Below are 15,668 nucleotides of genomic sequence, written 5' to 3'. Positions count from 1 at the left end.
CACACCATGTTTCCCTTTTTTCACCTTTTTTTCCTTGAGTAATATGTAATTTCATGTTTAATATATTATTGACGGCTGAAGTGTAGATCTTATTTACAATGTAGCCCATATATATGCACAATAGGGGATGTACACCACCAAGTTTCTCTATGGACCGTCACTTTATTCTATTTACATTCATGTGTCAGAAAAAAGTTTGTGTACAAATAATCCTGTCACTGAACTAAATATTTTGGTGTTTCAGTTATATATGTAGTTTGTTATTTTCATAGTCAATAAAACTATCACAGTCTTTGTTACTTAATTTTCCTTGTTCTCACATTGATTACAAAACCAGTGGTGCCTTGGTGTCGTCCTTAAATTCACGCATTTTCAGTCGAATGTCTTAATTTGACAGTGTGGAGAAGCACAGATAACCATTTTGATTCTCAGCTTTCTTCCACATATACATGGCCTTTGTTGTCCGGCATCAGGCATGCTGGGCAATACATGTGTGTTGCTGGTGACTGCAGATCTTGAAAACACTCGTCCCATTAACTCTGGAAGGATTGCTTGATTAAAAAAAAGCTCTGCCTTCTCAACAGCTTCTTCCTACATCTTGAAATCAGGTTGTATTCGTTCAACGTAGAAGTCCTTCGATGTACAAAAAAGGAAGTCAAAATAATCTCTGGCTGATGCATGGAGTTGAGCCTGAATCTGGGGGAGAGAGAAAACAAAGTTTCCCGAAGAGTATGTAAAAGTACAGAACGCGTAAGGACTTTTTAACCCTTTATTCGGTCTGTTTTGTTTCATTGATTGGTGTTTATAACCATACTCAAGACACAGTTTGGTACAGCTACACAGACTGAATTACTGAGACAGCAAGGCCTTGGATTTGACTTACCAAAAAACAAAAAAAAGACATGATGTACATACCCGATAATAGTAAGGGTGGTTTCGAGACAAGTGATGTGCATTGTTGGCATTAGATACAAGGCAACAATTGGGAGTTTTGACTGCCTCATCTACAGTCAGATCTCGAGCTGAGAATGGGCACTGGAAAAAAAAATTCGGACATGTAGTAAAATGGAATGAATTACATGTATCTGAATTGTCTTTCAGAGGAACTAAGAAGTTAAAAAATCATTTTGCTTGAGTTGAAACTTTTAATACGAAACCCTCTGAGACTGAATTCTGACTTAGTCTTAACTGAAGGCAACTATCCTGAACTTTGATTTGTTTTTTTTGCCACAAAATGAAACAGTTGGCCTGTGGTTTAAAATTGAATCAGTTTAATATGGTAATATTAATTTAAGCACTGTAGACTGTTTTGAAGTTTAGACTTAGTTTGACTTAAGTCTCAAACAGCTTCGGGATCCATTGTCGTAAGATCCAATACTATGTTAATTCAAACACACCTTAATTTCACAAACACCCATGCCACCGCAAGAACACTGGACCAGACCATCTGGAGATGCACCAAGAAATGGGCACCGTGGGTTGAGATGGAGCCCTGTTTCAATTGCAGCAAAATTGGTATGGTCATCAGCCATGAACTTCTCATATTTGAATCTTGCAACTTTCTCGTGCTGAGAAGAGAGGGGAGTAACTACACACATACAGCGCACTCTAGTGACTGACGGGGTGGGCGGAATACACGTACACATTACAATTGTACTAACAGTATATATACACGCTCAAATATGTTCAACCCAGGTTATTGGTTTCAGTGGAGAAAATAATTATCCACCATTCTCTGTGTTGTTTGGTAAGTCCAGCTCAGACTCTCTATCGCGAGGGCAGCAGTAAACTGGACACTGCTGTCAAAAGTGATTTTGAGTGAGCTCTGTGAGAGACAGGAAGCCAGAAAACACACAAAATATTGTATAAATATTGCATCAACGCATCAATTTGACACTCTAAATGTTCCCTGGGTGTGACAGTGAGTGCGGCTGTTTGTCGGCTGATTTACGCCTGTTTGTCAATGCATCCGGCTAAGAAATATTTGTATGCGTCTTTTATACACATTCAAACTCCGATTTGTAAATCTCGGCGACTTATTCACCAGATGCATGTCCATATCTAGTTGTCCAACACAAGTGGAAACAAATTGACAATCAAATTTTTTCTTACTATTATTATTATTATTGGTAAAAAATTTAAATTCGCCATTGATTATGAGTCCTCTATGCCAAGTGTCTCTAATTTTTCCACGTGCCTTTTTTTTTATTCTAACCTTCTTAATGTTTTACGGTATCAGAAAAAAATCTTGATGTCATGCTATAAGACGTATTTTTTGTTTTGTCACAATGGAATTTACCTTCATCAATGCTTTGCTAGACCGGCAACATGGCGAGTCACGTGAATTTATGACCTTGGTGCACGAGCTGTATTTTTTTTATTTTTGTTTTTTTCCATTTATAAACCTATAAATGCATGTTAAAAGGAAATGCTTTAACCCCCCCAAAAAGTTACATCTTGACCTGCATCGGTTTTTGAGGATGGACTTGTTGGTGGCACACGATGTCTGATGTCCTCAAGGTTTTGGGAATATGTGTGATCCTTAAAAACCGCCTCATATATCAAGTCCATATCTGTCTGAATTGATGCATCTTAAATAAAGTAGAAGAAATTAATTAAAATTTGAGGGAAATATTCCACACCATAATTTAATTTAAGTAATGCACAGCTAATTAATATCGGTTGGAAATCAGAGGAATTATTTGAATTGATTCTGCACGACTTGAGATTTATTTGGATAAAAAAAAAAAAAACTTACAGCACATATGTACAAAAACATTGATGTGAGATTTCAGTTGATATTTCATTTGTTTTACATATCAAATAAGGAATTCATACATGTGGTTATCGTCTTTCTTGAATGGGCTACAGTAGAACATACAGTCACACCAAAAAGTTGATTTTTATAGCTTCGCACCAGCTACATACCTTTGGCAGTAATAGCAAGCCTGCAGCAATAGCAGTGAAACTCCGGAGGCAACATGGCACTTGAAGATTGACCAAGCCAAGCTTCATCCTCAATCATGGAAGGGTTGTCTTTTTCATGTAGGTCAACATCTTCTGCACAACTAGCAGCTGCTTATTCGGGATTAAATGTCATTTCATGAACACTCACAACTGGGATCACAGGAGAAAGTAATTCCTCAATAAGATGAAAAATGGAAAGGAGAATTAATATTTCGACAAAAAGTATCATGTCTGTTAGGTCAAATCGGCATTACTAGCAATGTATCTTTTGACTATGAGCAAGCATCATCTGGAAGCAGGTACAGGTTAAAGAAAAAGTTGTATGATGATTGGATGAGCCATGCCTAAGATCAGGGGACACACAGGACATGCATCCCTACTGTAGGAAAAATAACCGGCAGGAGGCCTGCTCAACTTTTGGCCCAACACTCTACACAACTGAATGCAAACAAATGGATTTCTTGACTAGCTAGGGCAGGGACCAAAATGCCAAAGGCTAAAGGCGCCCCAATAAGGCAGTAACTATACAGGCTAGACCTTTGGCTCACTTATCTTTCTCTTGCTTCAAGCTGCACAGCGTGCCCTGCATTGCATTGTAGTTGAACTGCTAGCGTCGCTACTGCTTCCTGGTGTTCTGTGCATTTGTCCTGCTCAGAATATCAATCAAGGAAGATCGAAGGGACGGCTCCTGGATTGAGTTTAGGTTCCTTCAAAAATTCAAAGAGTACCGAACCACACTCTCAGAATAATTCTCCGGGTGCACAAAATGTTCACTGCGTCCCCTGGCTTGTTTGTCGTATAGCTCAGGGCGACTACACTTCGCTAACCACTGGGTCCTTAAATGGTTCCTGTTCTTACTGGGCAGAACATGCCACAGAACATTTTGTGGATTATTTTTATCCAAATTATGGCAAAATTTCACAATACAGTAAAGCATTTCTCTGTGTCCGATCGTGATGGTAACGCGTGTGATGACGCTAAAAACCAGCGAGGATTTGTTTGGAACAGCTTGTAACGCGTCACATCCGCCCACGTAGGTCATGTGACTGAAAATTCGTAATTGTTGATAAAAATCTTCTCGAAACACTATTAAATGAGAGAGGATTTAACATCACATTGTCAAAATAGAGTACATATGACATGACCTATTGGATACATTGTTCATGCAAACCACCGGAATTCCCCTTTTACATGTCACGGAAATTGGACCTGAGGGAATATGCGAGGTTTCTTGGTAGTCACGGTGTTACATGTCGTTCCTTTACACTTAGCCTTTTTTGGCTTACCAAGTCGAATTAGAAATCATTCATGTTACCAGAACTGAAAAATATCAAGCTCACACGACTAGTTTTAATTGTACATGCCAAACTTGTGAGAAAAACAATAATCCAATTTGTAAACCATGTCGTCCACACATTTTGAGAGTACCAAGATGGCGGCCAGTGGCTTCAAACCGCTCGATGTGTATGCGCTATCCAGTCTTTTTTTTTTTTTGGGATCAGTGATGCAGAGGTGCTTCCAAGGCCGAACTCAACTGATGCAATGCGGACGGATAAACTGGCCTTAAGCACTCCATTGAGAGAGGTGACTAGGGAGCCGGTTTCCTTTCCTCTACACACCAAAAAGTGTTTTTTTTGTAAAGCAGCATACGATGGGGCATGGGAATACCTACTCCCATGTAAAGCCTGAAGCACATACAATCCGACCCCATCAGGTGGATGTAAATAATATCAGGGAGCTGCAATTTGCAAACACCCAACTCGGGCTGTTCTGTTGGAACTAAGCCTCGTTGCCTGAAATGATGAGGCCTGTTCAGATGAGACGACAAACGTCTTCTAAGACAACTAGAGCAGTCCGCTTCCGGTATTTTCAGTGCACAACTCAATTTTACCTCCTTTTTATATTGATGGTTCTTAGAATTGCAGCTAAGCTTGAGCTGGAGTGAAAGAATTGTATACACTGCATATATTTATTTCTTGTATCAAATAATAGGTCATTTAATTTCATCAGTCTAAGACTGTGACACGGTGAAAACTGGCAAGCACATCTGCCGCACACTCCTTCTTAGGTCCTGGGTTCAAATCCTGGCCTCGCCTATGTGGAGTTCGCGTTTTCTCCTGGTACTCCGGTTTCCTCATGTATATCAAAAAGATGCACGGTAGGTTGGTTGAAGACTTGTCTGTAGGTGTGAATGTGAGTGCCCTGTGATTGGCTGCCAACCAGTTCGAAGTGTACCCAGCCTCTCACCCCAGGTCAGCAGAGATAGGCTGCAGCAGACCCTGGTGAGGATAAGGGTTTCAGAAAATGGATGGATCTAATACTGCACATATTGATCATGAAGACTATTTGACTTTTATTGCACTTTCATTATTTGCTTAAATATGACCGTATACATTTCATTAACAGATAAAGTGTTGTCCTTTTGCTAATCAGAGAAGGATGTGTTGTGGAGTGGCGTGGCTGTCCTTGATCTTTGAACACAGAAAACTAGCTGGTGCCATCCTCCTCTTCCAGGCGTTGCTGTGGGGATGAATGACACCCGAGGAGGAGCAGAAAGTTACCATCCCGGCCCAGGACCAGACTGCAGGGGGGGGGGCAGCCACTTCTACCATGGACTCATACATATAAAAACCTTGTGTTACTGGGCAGCTTTTGTCTTCTTCTTGGGGCTATCCTGCCAGAAGACACACGTCTCGTGTGCGGCAGATACCTAGATAAGACCCGGACGTCTGAGTAGCACATTCCTTTGTAATAAATCCATCAACTCGTCCAATCATTGCTCATATCTTCCTCAATTCGTGAACACGCAGAGGGTCCAAACTCGCAAATCAACAATACTCATAATATATTCCTTTCAAATGTCTGCAGAAATTAGTAATTTAGATTAGACACCACAAAGGCAACAACTATATAAACACATGAAAAAGCATATGAAAGAAAACATCCCCACAGCTCTGCTCCCAGAACTGCAATGCAGAGGTACAGATTGACAGCAGATTCTTTTCAGCATGGAAGAGAATATCCAGGTGTGTAATGTTGGAATATTTTACCATTATTTTCAAATTTAAACAATTTGTGACTTTTGATAACTCAGTCAAAAATTATGCCAGGATTTGGACTCCAACTATGAGGCAGACACACTAACCAGTTGGCCCACTGTGCTGCCTTTGGATAATACCATGGAATTTATTGTACATAGATTTACTGGAACTTAATCATACTTAATGTTCATAATTGCATAATTACCCTTTTTAAAATGAAAGGGCCACTATCTGACACAGAATTACACCACTCATTTTATTTCAGAACGCTAATGGCCCAAGAGCAAGTCAGTGATGCACGCAGCTGCTGTTTTGAGTGTACAGAATCATTTTGACTCACGACACACTGGTCAGGAAGCACAAGTCTAAAGGACGACCTTGCCCATCACTAACAGAAATTGTGTGTAGTTGACAATTTCTTGTCATTGAGTAGAGGACACTGGCCTCTGTCTCTAGTGAAATAAATCCAAGTGAGAGACTAATTTCAGAAGTTCAGTACGGGAGCTAGTATAGTAGTCTGCATGACTGGTTAGGGTTTACACAACCATCGGCGAGGTTCTGAAATGGCTCCTTTTTGACCGCGACAGAAAGCAAAAAAAAAAAAAAAAAAAAAAAAAAAAAAAAAAAAAAAAAAGCTTGTGTAGTCCTTGCTTTGGAGTCAACTGACAAATTCCAAATTAGGAGAAAGGTCCACATTACTGCATTTGTGTGCCCTACTTTTAAATGCATATGTATCCTCCTGCCAGCATCACATTTTATTAGTTGGTGATAAATCAGCAGAAAAATACTGACTAAAAAGGGGCAAGTACCAATCCCTGAAGGACCCCACAAAGAAGACTCATTGATCACATTCCCTTGGATTATAGCACATTTTAGCTGAGAGAAAAGATCGAACCAAAGCACCTGATCATCACCTTAACACCCAAGTAATGGCTAGGGGGACATAACTGCAGCAGTTTTGTAGCATCAACACCTTTGTACATACAGTCGTGTTTCAGAGATTTGAATGTGTTTAAGTATGTCCAAAAAAGGTTTGAAACCAGATTCAGACATGCCCCTCAACCACACAAAGGACACAGTATAAAAGTACACCAGAATGAACAACTATTTGAAATGCACATTTTATTTTACATGAATATTCATTTTTTTACAGAAATCTATGGGACATGTGAAGCGAACTTTATAATCAGAGCAACGTCCAGTCTTCTGGTCAACATTTTTACAGATGAAGCCAGTAGTTGCATCGACTCTGCGGAGATGAAAGTAATCACTTAAATCCAAAACATGGAAAGTAATAGCAGTTTGAGCCCATCGGTTCAGTGCACTGTACATCATTTGTGAGCAAGGCAAGGTCCTTAAACCCAGCAGATCCGGTTAGATTAAGTACAATTCAATGTAGTACTTACATACTAATGGCATCCCCTGTTGAAGCCAGAGTATTTCCAGTGACTGTTTGGACCTCAATGTCCAGCGGAAACTGGCAGATTTCATTTGGGTGTTCAATGTAGAGTTTCTCAAGTATCTCAAAGTCGCCGGTCCCACTAGGGTTGTCTCGATCGTACCATGGAGTCTTGCATTCTTAATATAGACAGGAAAGAAGATGACAATGTAGTTTGATTCAATTGAAAGTTTTCTGAATCCAATCACATGGTAGCTCTGCTCTCACGGTGTTTACAGTATTATACTGATGTGAAAACTTGTGGCTGAAATCAAATTAAAAACATAGGAATTTATTCAATAGTAAACGTGAAATGTTATTTCTCCACACATTCATGACAGATTGAGAAAAAAAAAAAATAAAATTCATGTCATTCAGACCGATGTCCAAAATACCATGACCATTTAGATGTTAAGGACTAAATTTGTTTTTGCAGCTGAACAGTATATAGACTGATAACTGTCCAATTCTTAGTGTTCTGTATCCAATTCCGACAAATTGTGCTGGAAATTATTTTCTATTGGTTTGAAGCAGGGTGTGGTGGAGTTTCATTAACTTTGATGCACTGCCAAGTTTAAAAAAAAAAAAAAAAAAAAAGCCAAACAAGCATTTGTGATGTGCAATATCACATTTACGATTGAGCTGAACGGTAGTGGGGTAAAGCATAAACTATTGGCTAAATACAGTACTTGTGCAAGATTACCTTTTGCTTTGCAGAACTCAACGGGGCACAAGAAACGAACTTGATAATCTGCACAAAGACCATCATGCAGCTGGTCACGATTTCTACATATAAATCCAGTGTGTGCATTAGATCTGTGGAGGGGGGCAGAAAGAGAAAAAGCAACCTTTAGAATTTGCTGCAACTAAGGATACCATTTTAGTTCTTCAGAGTTTGCCCTGCATTTGATGTTTTTTTTTTAATTTAAATAAAAGATCCTGTCTAAAATGCGCAGATGTTCTAAACAGCAATCACTAAAATTTGCCAACCATAGCCTGGCTTTCGGTCCAATATCTGACATGGAAGGGGCAAATGAGAGATGTTCTCAAATTTGGGAGATAATTGACTAGTTTGATATCAAGCAAGAAGATTTACATGCTTGCATCATTTTAGACAGTCTAGGATAACAGCCCCACCCCCCCAAAAAAAAACAAAACAGAACAAAATTACCTTTCCACAAGGCTGAAGTACAGGTCTAAATTTGTACAATTTGTTTTAATTTTCCTCATGACCACAGTATGGATCACATGTTCCATTGACAAAATTTGGGAAACCTGAGTTAACATTTGTGGTTCATCTTGTACTTACGTATGAATCACATCGCCCGTTGTACCAACACTGGCTCCAGATTTTGTTTTGACCTCAATTTCAATTGGATGCTCACAGACCTTCCCTGGGTTTTCTTTGAGCAGGTCTGCAAGAGTTTCATAGTCTCCAGTACCAGAGGGGTTGTCGCGATCAAACCACGGAGTCCAGCATTCTGGAGGAGTCCATTGCAAGGGTGACATCAAATTTGAGCTTCGTAACATCGATACTTCAAGGTCAACATTTATAAAATTCACAAGCTTCCAAACAAGCGTTTGGAAAACTAGATTACTTCTGATTTCATATGCTTACCTTTTTCTTTGCAGAACGCAATGGGACATACGAACCGAACTTTATAATCTGAGCAATGGCCGCTCTTCTGGTCAGCATTTTTACAGATAAACCCAGTCGTCACATCAGCTCTGCAGAAATAAAAAGTCACTTCAAATCAAAGCAATGTGTGCAAGTATTAGCCATGAAAGCAGTTTAGCGGAACCTGAACAAAATTGTCTCGTTGAAAGTCATGTTTCATCTAGTTATGTCAGTTTCCTGGAGTGAGCATGCTATACTGAATTGGTCTATTTTGTCAAGCCACTATGGCATCCAATCACAACTCATGAAAGCAACTCTCAAGCACCAGCGAGGCAAGTTTGGATAAACTAAAAGTTTATATTTGGAATAATTCTGTACAAGACAGAAATTTTAGTGGCACGTCACAAGTCTGTCTACAAAAAAGGCAGACTGGATGCAAAAATCCCACTTCACCAAGGGTCATCAAAATTAATTTGTACACAAACAGCCATCACGTTCAAGCGCTGTGGAGAAGGGGGGATTTTTTTAAAAATTAAACTTTACTATCCATGCAAACCACACTCTCCCTCCAGCAACGTTGACTTTTTTTAACAAGTGAGCAACATACTAAAGCCGTGAGCACCCCCTTTGAGCACCGTGCGCAACAGACTTATGCACTGTGGTCAGATTTGTGTCATCCATTGAAGTTACATGCCGCATTCAAAGATTCAGATTACATTCCTATCAGAAAAATTGTGTTTCGCAAACTTGCAATGAAAGTAAAAAAATAAAAACGTACATTGCTAACCAAATCAACTAGGAACTAAATTTGAAAGTGGCATCCAACTTAGTTTCATTTTTTTTTTTTTCCCTGCAATGATAATGCAGTCTGTTTTTCTTGGTGTAACTGACTTATTGGTTTGTTTTTTTTTTTTACTTTTGCCGTCATCATCATCTGGAGTAAACATAAGCAGCATGTTTAACTAAAGCACCAGTGGTGGGCGGGGTTTTTAATGAGTACCCTTTAAGAGTGGGAGGTAAACAAAGAAGTTGTGTGGCTGAGCAGCAGCTTTTAGAGACTTCGTGGTGCAGTGTTTCACTGAGCTGGATCGGTTTTCATGTGCGCTACAAGTGCTGCAGCTTAGAGGGAATGTTGCCCTCAAGTCAGGTCATTTAATTGTTTCTCAAACTCGTCCGTTTGAGTAACATCACTTACACTTTTCCCAAGACTCCATAGTACAAAATTAGGCCAGCATCACAAAACCTAAGGCTGCAATAGTTTGCTAAGAAGGGGGGGGGGGGTGAATGGGAAATGCCGAGTTTTGAAGGCCAGGAAACATGATTTCCTCGATTAAAGTAGAGGTTCCACACACACACGCCTTTTTTTTGGGGGGGGGGTGATGCCACACATCCAAGTTTCTTAATCAACTTTGTCTCGTACTTACACAGCAATGGCATCTCCTGTTGAAGCTACAGTATTTCCAGCAACAGTTTGGACCTCAATGTTGAGGGGAAACGAGCAGATTTCCTTTGGATGTTCAAGGTAGAGTTTCTCAAGTATCTCGAAGTCTCCAGTCCCGCTAGGGTTGTCTCGATCGTACCATGGAGTCTTGCATTCTAAAGCGATTCATCCAGAGGGAAAGGTATGGTAAGGTCATTATTATTAAATATAGTATATAATATATAATCTTAGCGCATTAATGTAATTGAATCCCAGTGGCCAATGTTTTGTACATCAAAAATAAATGAAAAATTAACATGCAGTGTGACTCTGGCAGTAAAGGGAAACTTACCAAAAAAAAAAAAAAAAAAAATTGTAGCTGCAATTCAAATTTACATTAGTTTTTGTATTAAAAGCCTTTGACAAGAGGCAAACATTTGTGGTGTCTTTGGAACTCATCCGGTGTATAAGGACCATGCACATAATTTGTCTGACAAATCACATTAACTAATCAGGAGACAGAGGTCCAAAGAGTGTCAGTAAATCCAGAAATTGGTTACTTAAAGATTAAGAACTACCATTGCTGCCGAATTTATGGTCCATCGCCCCACATGGCTGCAACCACACAAATAGACATGTGTTGGTTGCATTTCTGCCACAAAGTTATTCAATGTAATGCTCAGCTGTTGCAGCAACAGACCAAATCAGAGCGATGTTGTCAAGTGGAAGCAAACTTCCGTCACCTTCAGAAATGCAAAAATGAACATGATTTCTAACACTTGTCAAACGTCAATGTTTGAAGGTACCATGCATGAACTCCGCCCCCCCCAAAACAAAACACGTGAAGCAGAGCATTATCACATTACCTTCAGGTTCACAGAATTCAAGTGGGCACAAGAAACGAACTTTATAATCTGCACAAAGACGATTGTGTGGCTGGTCATGATTCCTACAAGCAAATCCTGTGCTGGCATCAGCTCTGCAGAGAAACAGTAGACTCATCCATTTGGGGGGGGGGGGGGGTAGTCATCCACACATTTTATAAACATTTGCACTTACGTATGAATGACATCGCCTGTTGAACCAACACTGGCTCCAGATATAGTTTGGACCTCAATGTTAATTGGATAGTCACATATCTTCCCTGGGTTTTCTTTGTGCAGGTTGACAAGAGTTTCATGGTCTCCAGTACCAGAGGGGTTGTCTCGGTCAAACCATGGAGTCCAGCATTCTGGAGCAAGTTTTCAATCACAATGACCAGACACCTAAATTTCCTTACTTACACGCGGCAAACAAAGATTACATAGGATAGTTTGCTTGTTCCAAACAGTTTATTTCTGTTTGGTACATTTGTACAGGAGTGACTCATGATTAAAGACAAAACTGAAAAAGAAATTTCAACTGCATTTGGGGGGGGGAAAAAAAAAAAAAAAAAAAACTCAAATTGGCTTAATATAAGCAGTACTGCTTTTGATTGGTTGAGTTAACAGCCTTAATGAGCAACTGTCAGAATAATTTAACATTTAAAACAAGGAATATAACATCCACCTCCATTTTCAATGTGCACATTCCATGCCTAACCTCGCTAGCACTATAGCAGCATTGAACAGTAAAGTACTATCAAATCAAAACTCACCACAAAATGAGCACTCTAGCAATAAGTCACCTGCAACAAATGGCATAATTTCTAGCCTATTAACCCATGAAGTTGTCCACCCATGGTATCTCCTCTCCCTGTAGCCTCACTCTTCCCCCTCCACCCCTCTCAGTCGCACGCATATTGTTTTACTTTTGGGGGAAAAAAAAAAAAAAAAAAAAAAAAAAAAAAAAAAAAAGGCACAAGATTAGCTTTTGGGTTGCAGAACTCAACGGGGCACAAGAAACGAACTTTATAATCTTCGCAACGACTGTTGCCAGGCTGGTCACGATTTCTACAAACAAATCCTCTGTGCACATTTGTGCTGTAGAGGTAAACAATCAGGCATCCATGGGGTGGAATTGCATTTTGCCAACATTTGTACTTACACATGAATGACGTCGCCTGTTGAACTAACAATGGCTCCAGATGCAGTTTGGACCTCAATTTCAATTGGACGCTTACAGATCTTCTCTGGGTTTTCTTTCAGCAACTTGGGAAGAGTTTCAAAATCCCCACTACCAGAGGGGTTGTCACGATCAAACCACGGAGTCCAGCATTCTGGAACAATCATTTAGCGGGTGGGACATGTTTAAGTCACAGGATTAGCCATTGGAAATGTGTCACCCAGCCGTGTTTTAGTAGATCACAAGATACAGTATTTAGAGATGAAAGTAGACTTTGGTGAAAATACAAATGCGGAATTTTTTTTTGTTTTTTTAAAAGGCTGGCTGCCATGCATTTTGGCAATATTTGAACAAAATTCAGACAAAAATTGGAAGTAAAATTTCTAAGTCCTGAACAAAAAAAAAAAAAAAAAAAAAAAAAAAAAAAAAAAAAAAAAAGGGTAGAAGTTCCCAAGGGCCAAGCCCAGATTTTGTCCCCCCCCATCACATTTGTCATTACACAAAAATATATCCTAGAATTTCTACACCATAAAGGAAAACATGTTAAAGAAGTTGATCTGTAATTACTATTAACGTTTTACTGATACGACCACTTTGCCCACTATCTTAGATATAGAGCTAGTTGTACTAATAGTATAATCAGTTGCCTAATATATATGAAGGGCATCCGGTGTAAAAACTGTACCAAACAAATATGAGGGTTTCATCTGAGATTACACGCTGTGGCGACCCCCAACAGGACAAGCCGAAAGAAAGTTACTTTCACACAGTCACTCACTTGACTGCCGTAAATAGGAGGCCGGCTTGCGAGAACGCACCTTTATGTGCGTGCGCTTGACACATTGGCCACACCTGAATCAAGCGACGAGGTGGATGATAGTCTTTTTACACCGTCACACTGCCTTGCGATCGACGCAAAGAGCACCCCAGCCTAGTGTAACTGAATTTCCTTTGACATAGCTCATGGTGTTGATGACTTTTGAAACAAATGCGCTCTCATTACGTGAAGCAGTTCTGAACATGCGCCATATGGTTAACTTGCATTTCCTGTTTCCGGGTGACTACCGGTTGTTTTGGAGCATGCTTGTTTAGTTAACATTTATGAAATAAACAAATTAATGTCAAGACCACCCAAAATAAAAGTCTTGAGAGAATGCGAGGGGAGGGGCGTTACTGTTCCTAGTGATAGTGCCTCTACATGGCTACGCTCATGAAAGCAAAACAACAAACTCAAACATGTTTGTTCAATATTGTCAACTAATATCCGGATTAATTTTAGGCAATTTTTCCAGATAATTTAAAAATTCCCAGAAAATCCAGAGGACTTTCAGGCACCAGTTTAAGCCAGGGGTCACCAAGACAGTGCCTGTGGGGAATGGTATCCCGCGAGGACCATATAAGACGCCTGCGAGGCATGTTCTAAAAATATCACAGGCCAAATTGTTCCCATTATTTGTGCTTTAAATTCTGAATCTGACTTGCTTAAGTGTATTAAAATACCTGTAATGGCATTAACTACAATTACAAAAAATGTACATGTAATTAACAGAGTCTGAAATTTGCCGCAAATGGGTCACGTATCCCTTCATACGATTGGTGCTCACAAAGTGGCCCAGCCCTGGTTTAAGCATTGTTTTGTTAGCATAATGTTCCACTTGTAGGAGACGGATAGTGATAAACTACAGACTTTTTCCACCGCAAGAACTAACATGACAGATTAGCAGTTTTAAAAAAAAAGCTCAATATTTGGGGGGGGGGGGTGTCAAAAGGTGTTCGGAATCTACATATGAGAATACTCTCAGTAGACTCAAACCTGTCCAGTGTATTATGCCTTACATTTTGAGCACTCTATGCAGAACAAACAAAATGAGCAGCCTTCTTACGGTCAACAGTGGCTTGGATGAGATTCCCTAGAAAAATTCACAAAAAGAAATTTAAGATACAAGATCTGTTCAAGATGTTTCAGAAGAAAGATGGTACAGGCTGAGCTTGAAGGGGGGAATTACCAGAATCAAGGAGCACAAGTGTGAACAACTGAAGGAGTACATTCAGTATTAGTACATCTGCATAGTAAATCTTGATCCATGTTTCAATTGGGGAAATATGTATACATTACCCATCTGATCATTGAAAGTGACATTTTTTTGCAGCAATCGGGGGCTTCTCCTGAAAAAGTAAAAAAATAAATAAAAATTACAAGTTATAACCAGTATACCGTTGATTTAAGAGTTATTTAAAATTGAATTCAAGAAAAGAAAAAAAAAAAGCCTCAAAAGAAACTTACACGGCTGTGTTATATATAGGATTGCTGCGTTGACTACAAGGAACAATCCACTTGACGGAATAGCTCATATTTTGAATAATTCTTGTAAACAAGTTTGAATTGAAAGTGACTAGAATAAGCTTTAGGGTTAACACATTGAATCTGTCTGAAAATAAATGCTTTAATTCACCAATTGTTACGGTATGGCACAGTGTGCTACCAAAGAAGTCCAATGAATTCCACCTGTGTGCGCTCCAGGTGTCACATGTTCTGCCAGTAAAATCTGAAACTTCAATACCAACACACACAAAAGATTCCAGACCCAAACTGTGGCTGCAAGCGGAACGTCATGAATTATTTCACTGACAATACCTCTTGCACACACACTTCACAAGTCAACAGTTAACCATTGCCCCCTTGGTTTATCGCATAAACCAGACACCACCCAACTCCTCATTCCCCTTCGCTCGTCTAAAACGCTAACCCGGTTGTTTATTCCTTAGTCTGACCTCGAAGCATATATTGGCACTCACCGCCGTTCAAACGATGCTGCATTCTAAAGCCGAAGTGCACACATGGGTTGAGTCTGTGACTCCTTTATATGGGGTTTCTTCGCGCCCTTTAGCAGTCAGGTGACCAAGTAAATGATGGCAAGATTGTCCATAATGGCATTTTTAAAATTCTCACCAATAAATGTTCAACGTGGGTCATATTTATACAACTCTGATAGAGAATTGAATATGCATAAATACACTCGACAAATATAAAGAGAAAATTGTTCAATTGTACCATGTGACCCCCAGGGGCGGGGCCAAGGGCGATTCTAGGAACTGAGGTTTATGCGTGTCAGCTCCCAACCAGGAAAAAGTAATTTTTGA

General features: G+C 39.7%; 1 protein-coding gene across 2 annotated transcripts in view; it reads right to left on the bottom strand.

Annotated features, from left to right (window-relative positions):
• Positions 1-15,349, bottom strand: part of LOC133505311 (mucin-5AC-like) — a 31,330-nt gene extending 15,981 nt beyond the window's left edge. Inside the window, exons 1-14 of one of the 2 annotated variants that reach the window (XM_061828441.1) lie at positions 15,324-15,349; positions 14,644-14,693; positions 14,534-14,561; positions 14,411-14,437; positions 12,510-12,681; positions 12,335-12,445; positions 11,544-11,717; positions 11,351-11,463; positions 10,489-10,660; positions 9,065-9,174; positions 8,756-8,927; positions 8,150-8,262; positions 7,415-7,586; positions 7,106-7,257 (exon numbers count right to left, since the gene is read on the bottom strand). In XM_061828441.1, coding sequence (XP_061684425.1) covers positions 7,131-7,257; positions 7,415-7,586; positions 8,150-8,262; positions 8,756-8,927; positions 9,065-9,174; positions 10,489-10,660; positions 11,351-11,463; positions 11,544-11,717; positions 12,335-12,445; positions 12,510-12,681; positions 14,411-14,437; positions 14,534-14,561; positions 14,644-14,693; positions 15,324-15,345 — 1,563 coding nt within the window. In that variant the 5' untranslated portion in view covers positions 15,346-15,349 and the 3' untranslated portion in view covers positions 7,106-7,130. Of the gene's footprint in view, positions 1-7,105; positions 7,258-7,414; positions 7,587-8,149; positions 8,263-8,755; positions 8,928-9,064; positions 9,175-10,488; positions 10,661-11,350; positions 11,464-11,543; positions 11,718-12,334; positions 12,446-12,509; positions 12,682-14,410; positions 14,438-14,533; positions 14,562-14,643; positions 14,694-15,323 lie in introns of those variants that run through there. The other variant, XM_061828440.1, reaches the window with a different exon arrangement.
• Positions 15,350-15,668: the final 319 nt, after the last annotated feature.

The sequence above is a fragment of the Syngnathoides biaculeatus genome, chromosome 8 (genome assembly GCF_019802595.1).
Source record: "Syngnathoides biaculeatus isolate LvHL_M chromosome 8, ASM1980259v1, whole genome shotgun sequence".
NCBI classification, from domain to species: domain Eukaryota; kingdom Metazoa; phylum Chordata; class Actinopteri; order Syngnathiformes; family Syngnathidae; genus Syngnathoides; species Syngnathoides biaculeatus.
Note: the sequence above shows the minus strand (reverse complement) of the source record. Positions and strands in the feature narration are given on the sequence as shown.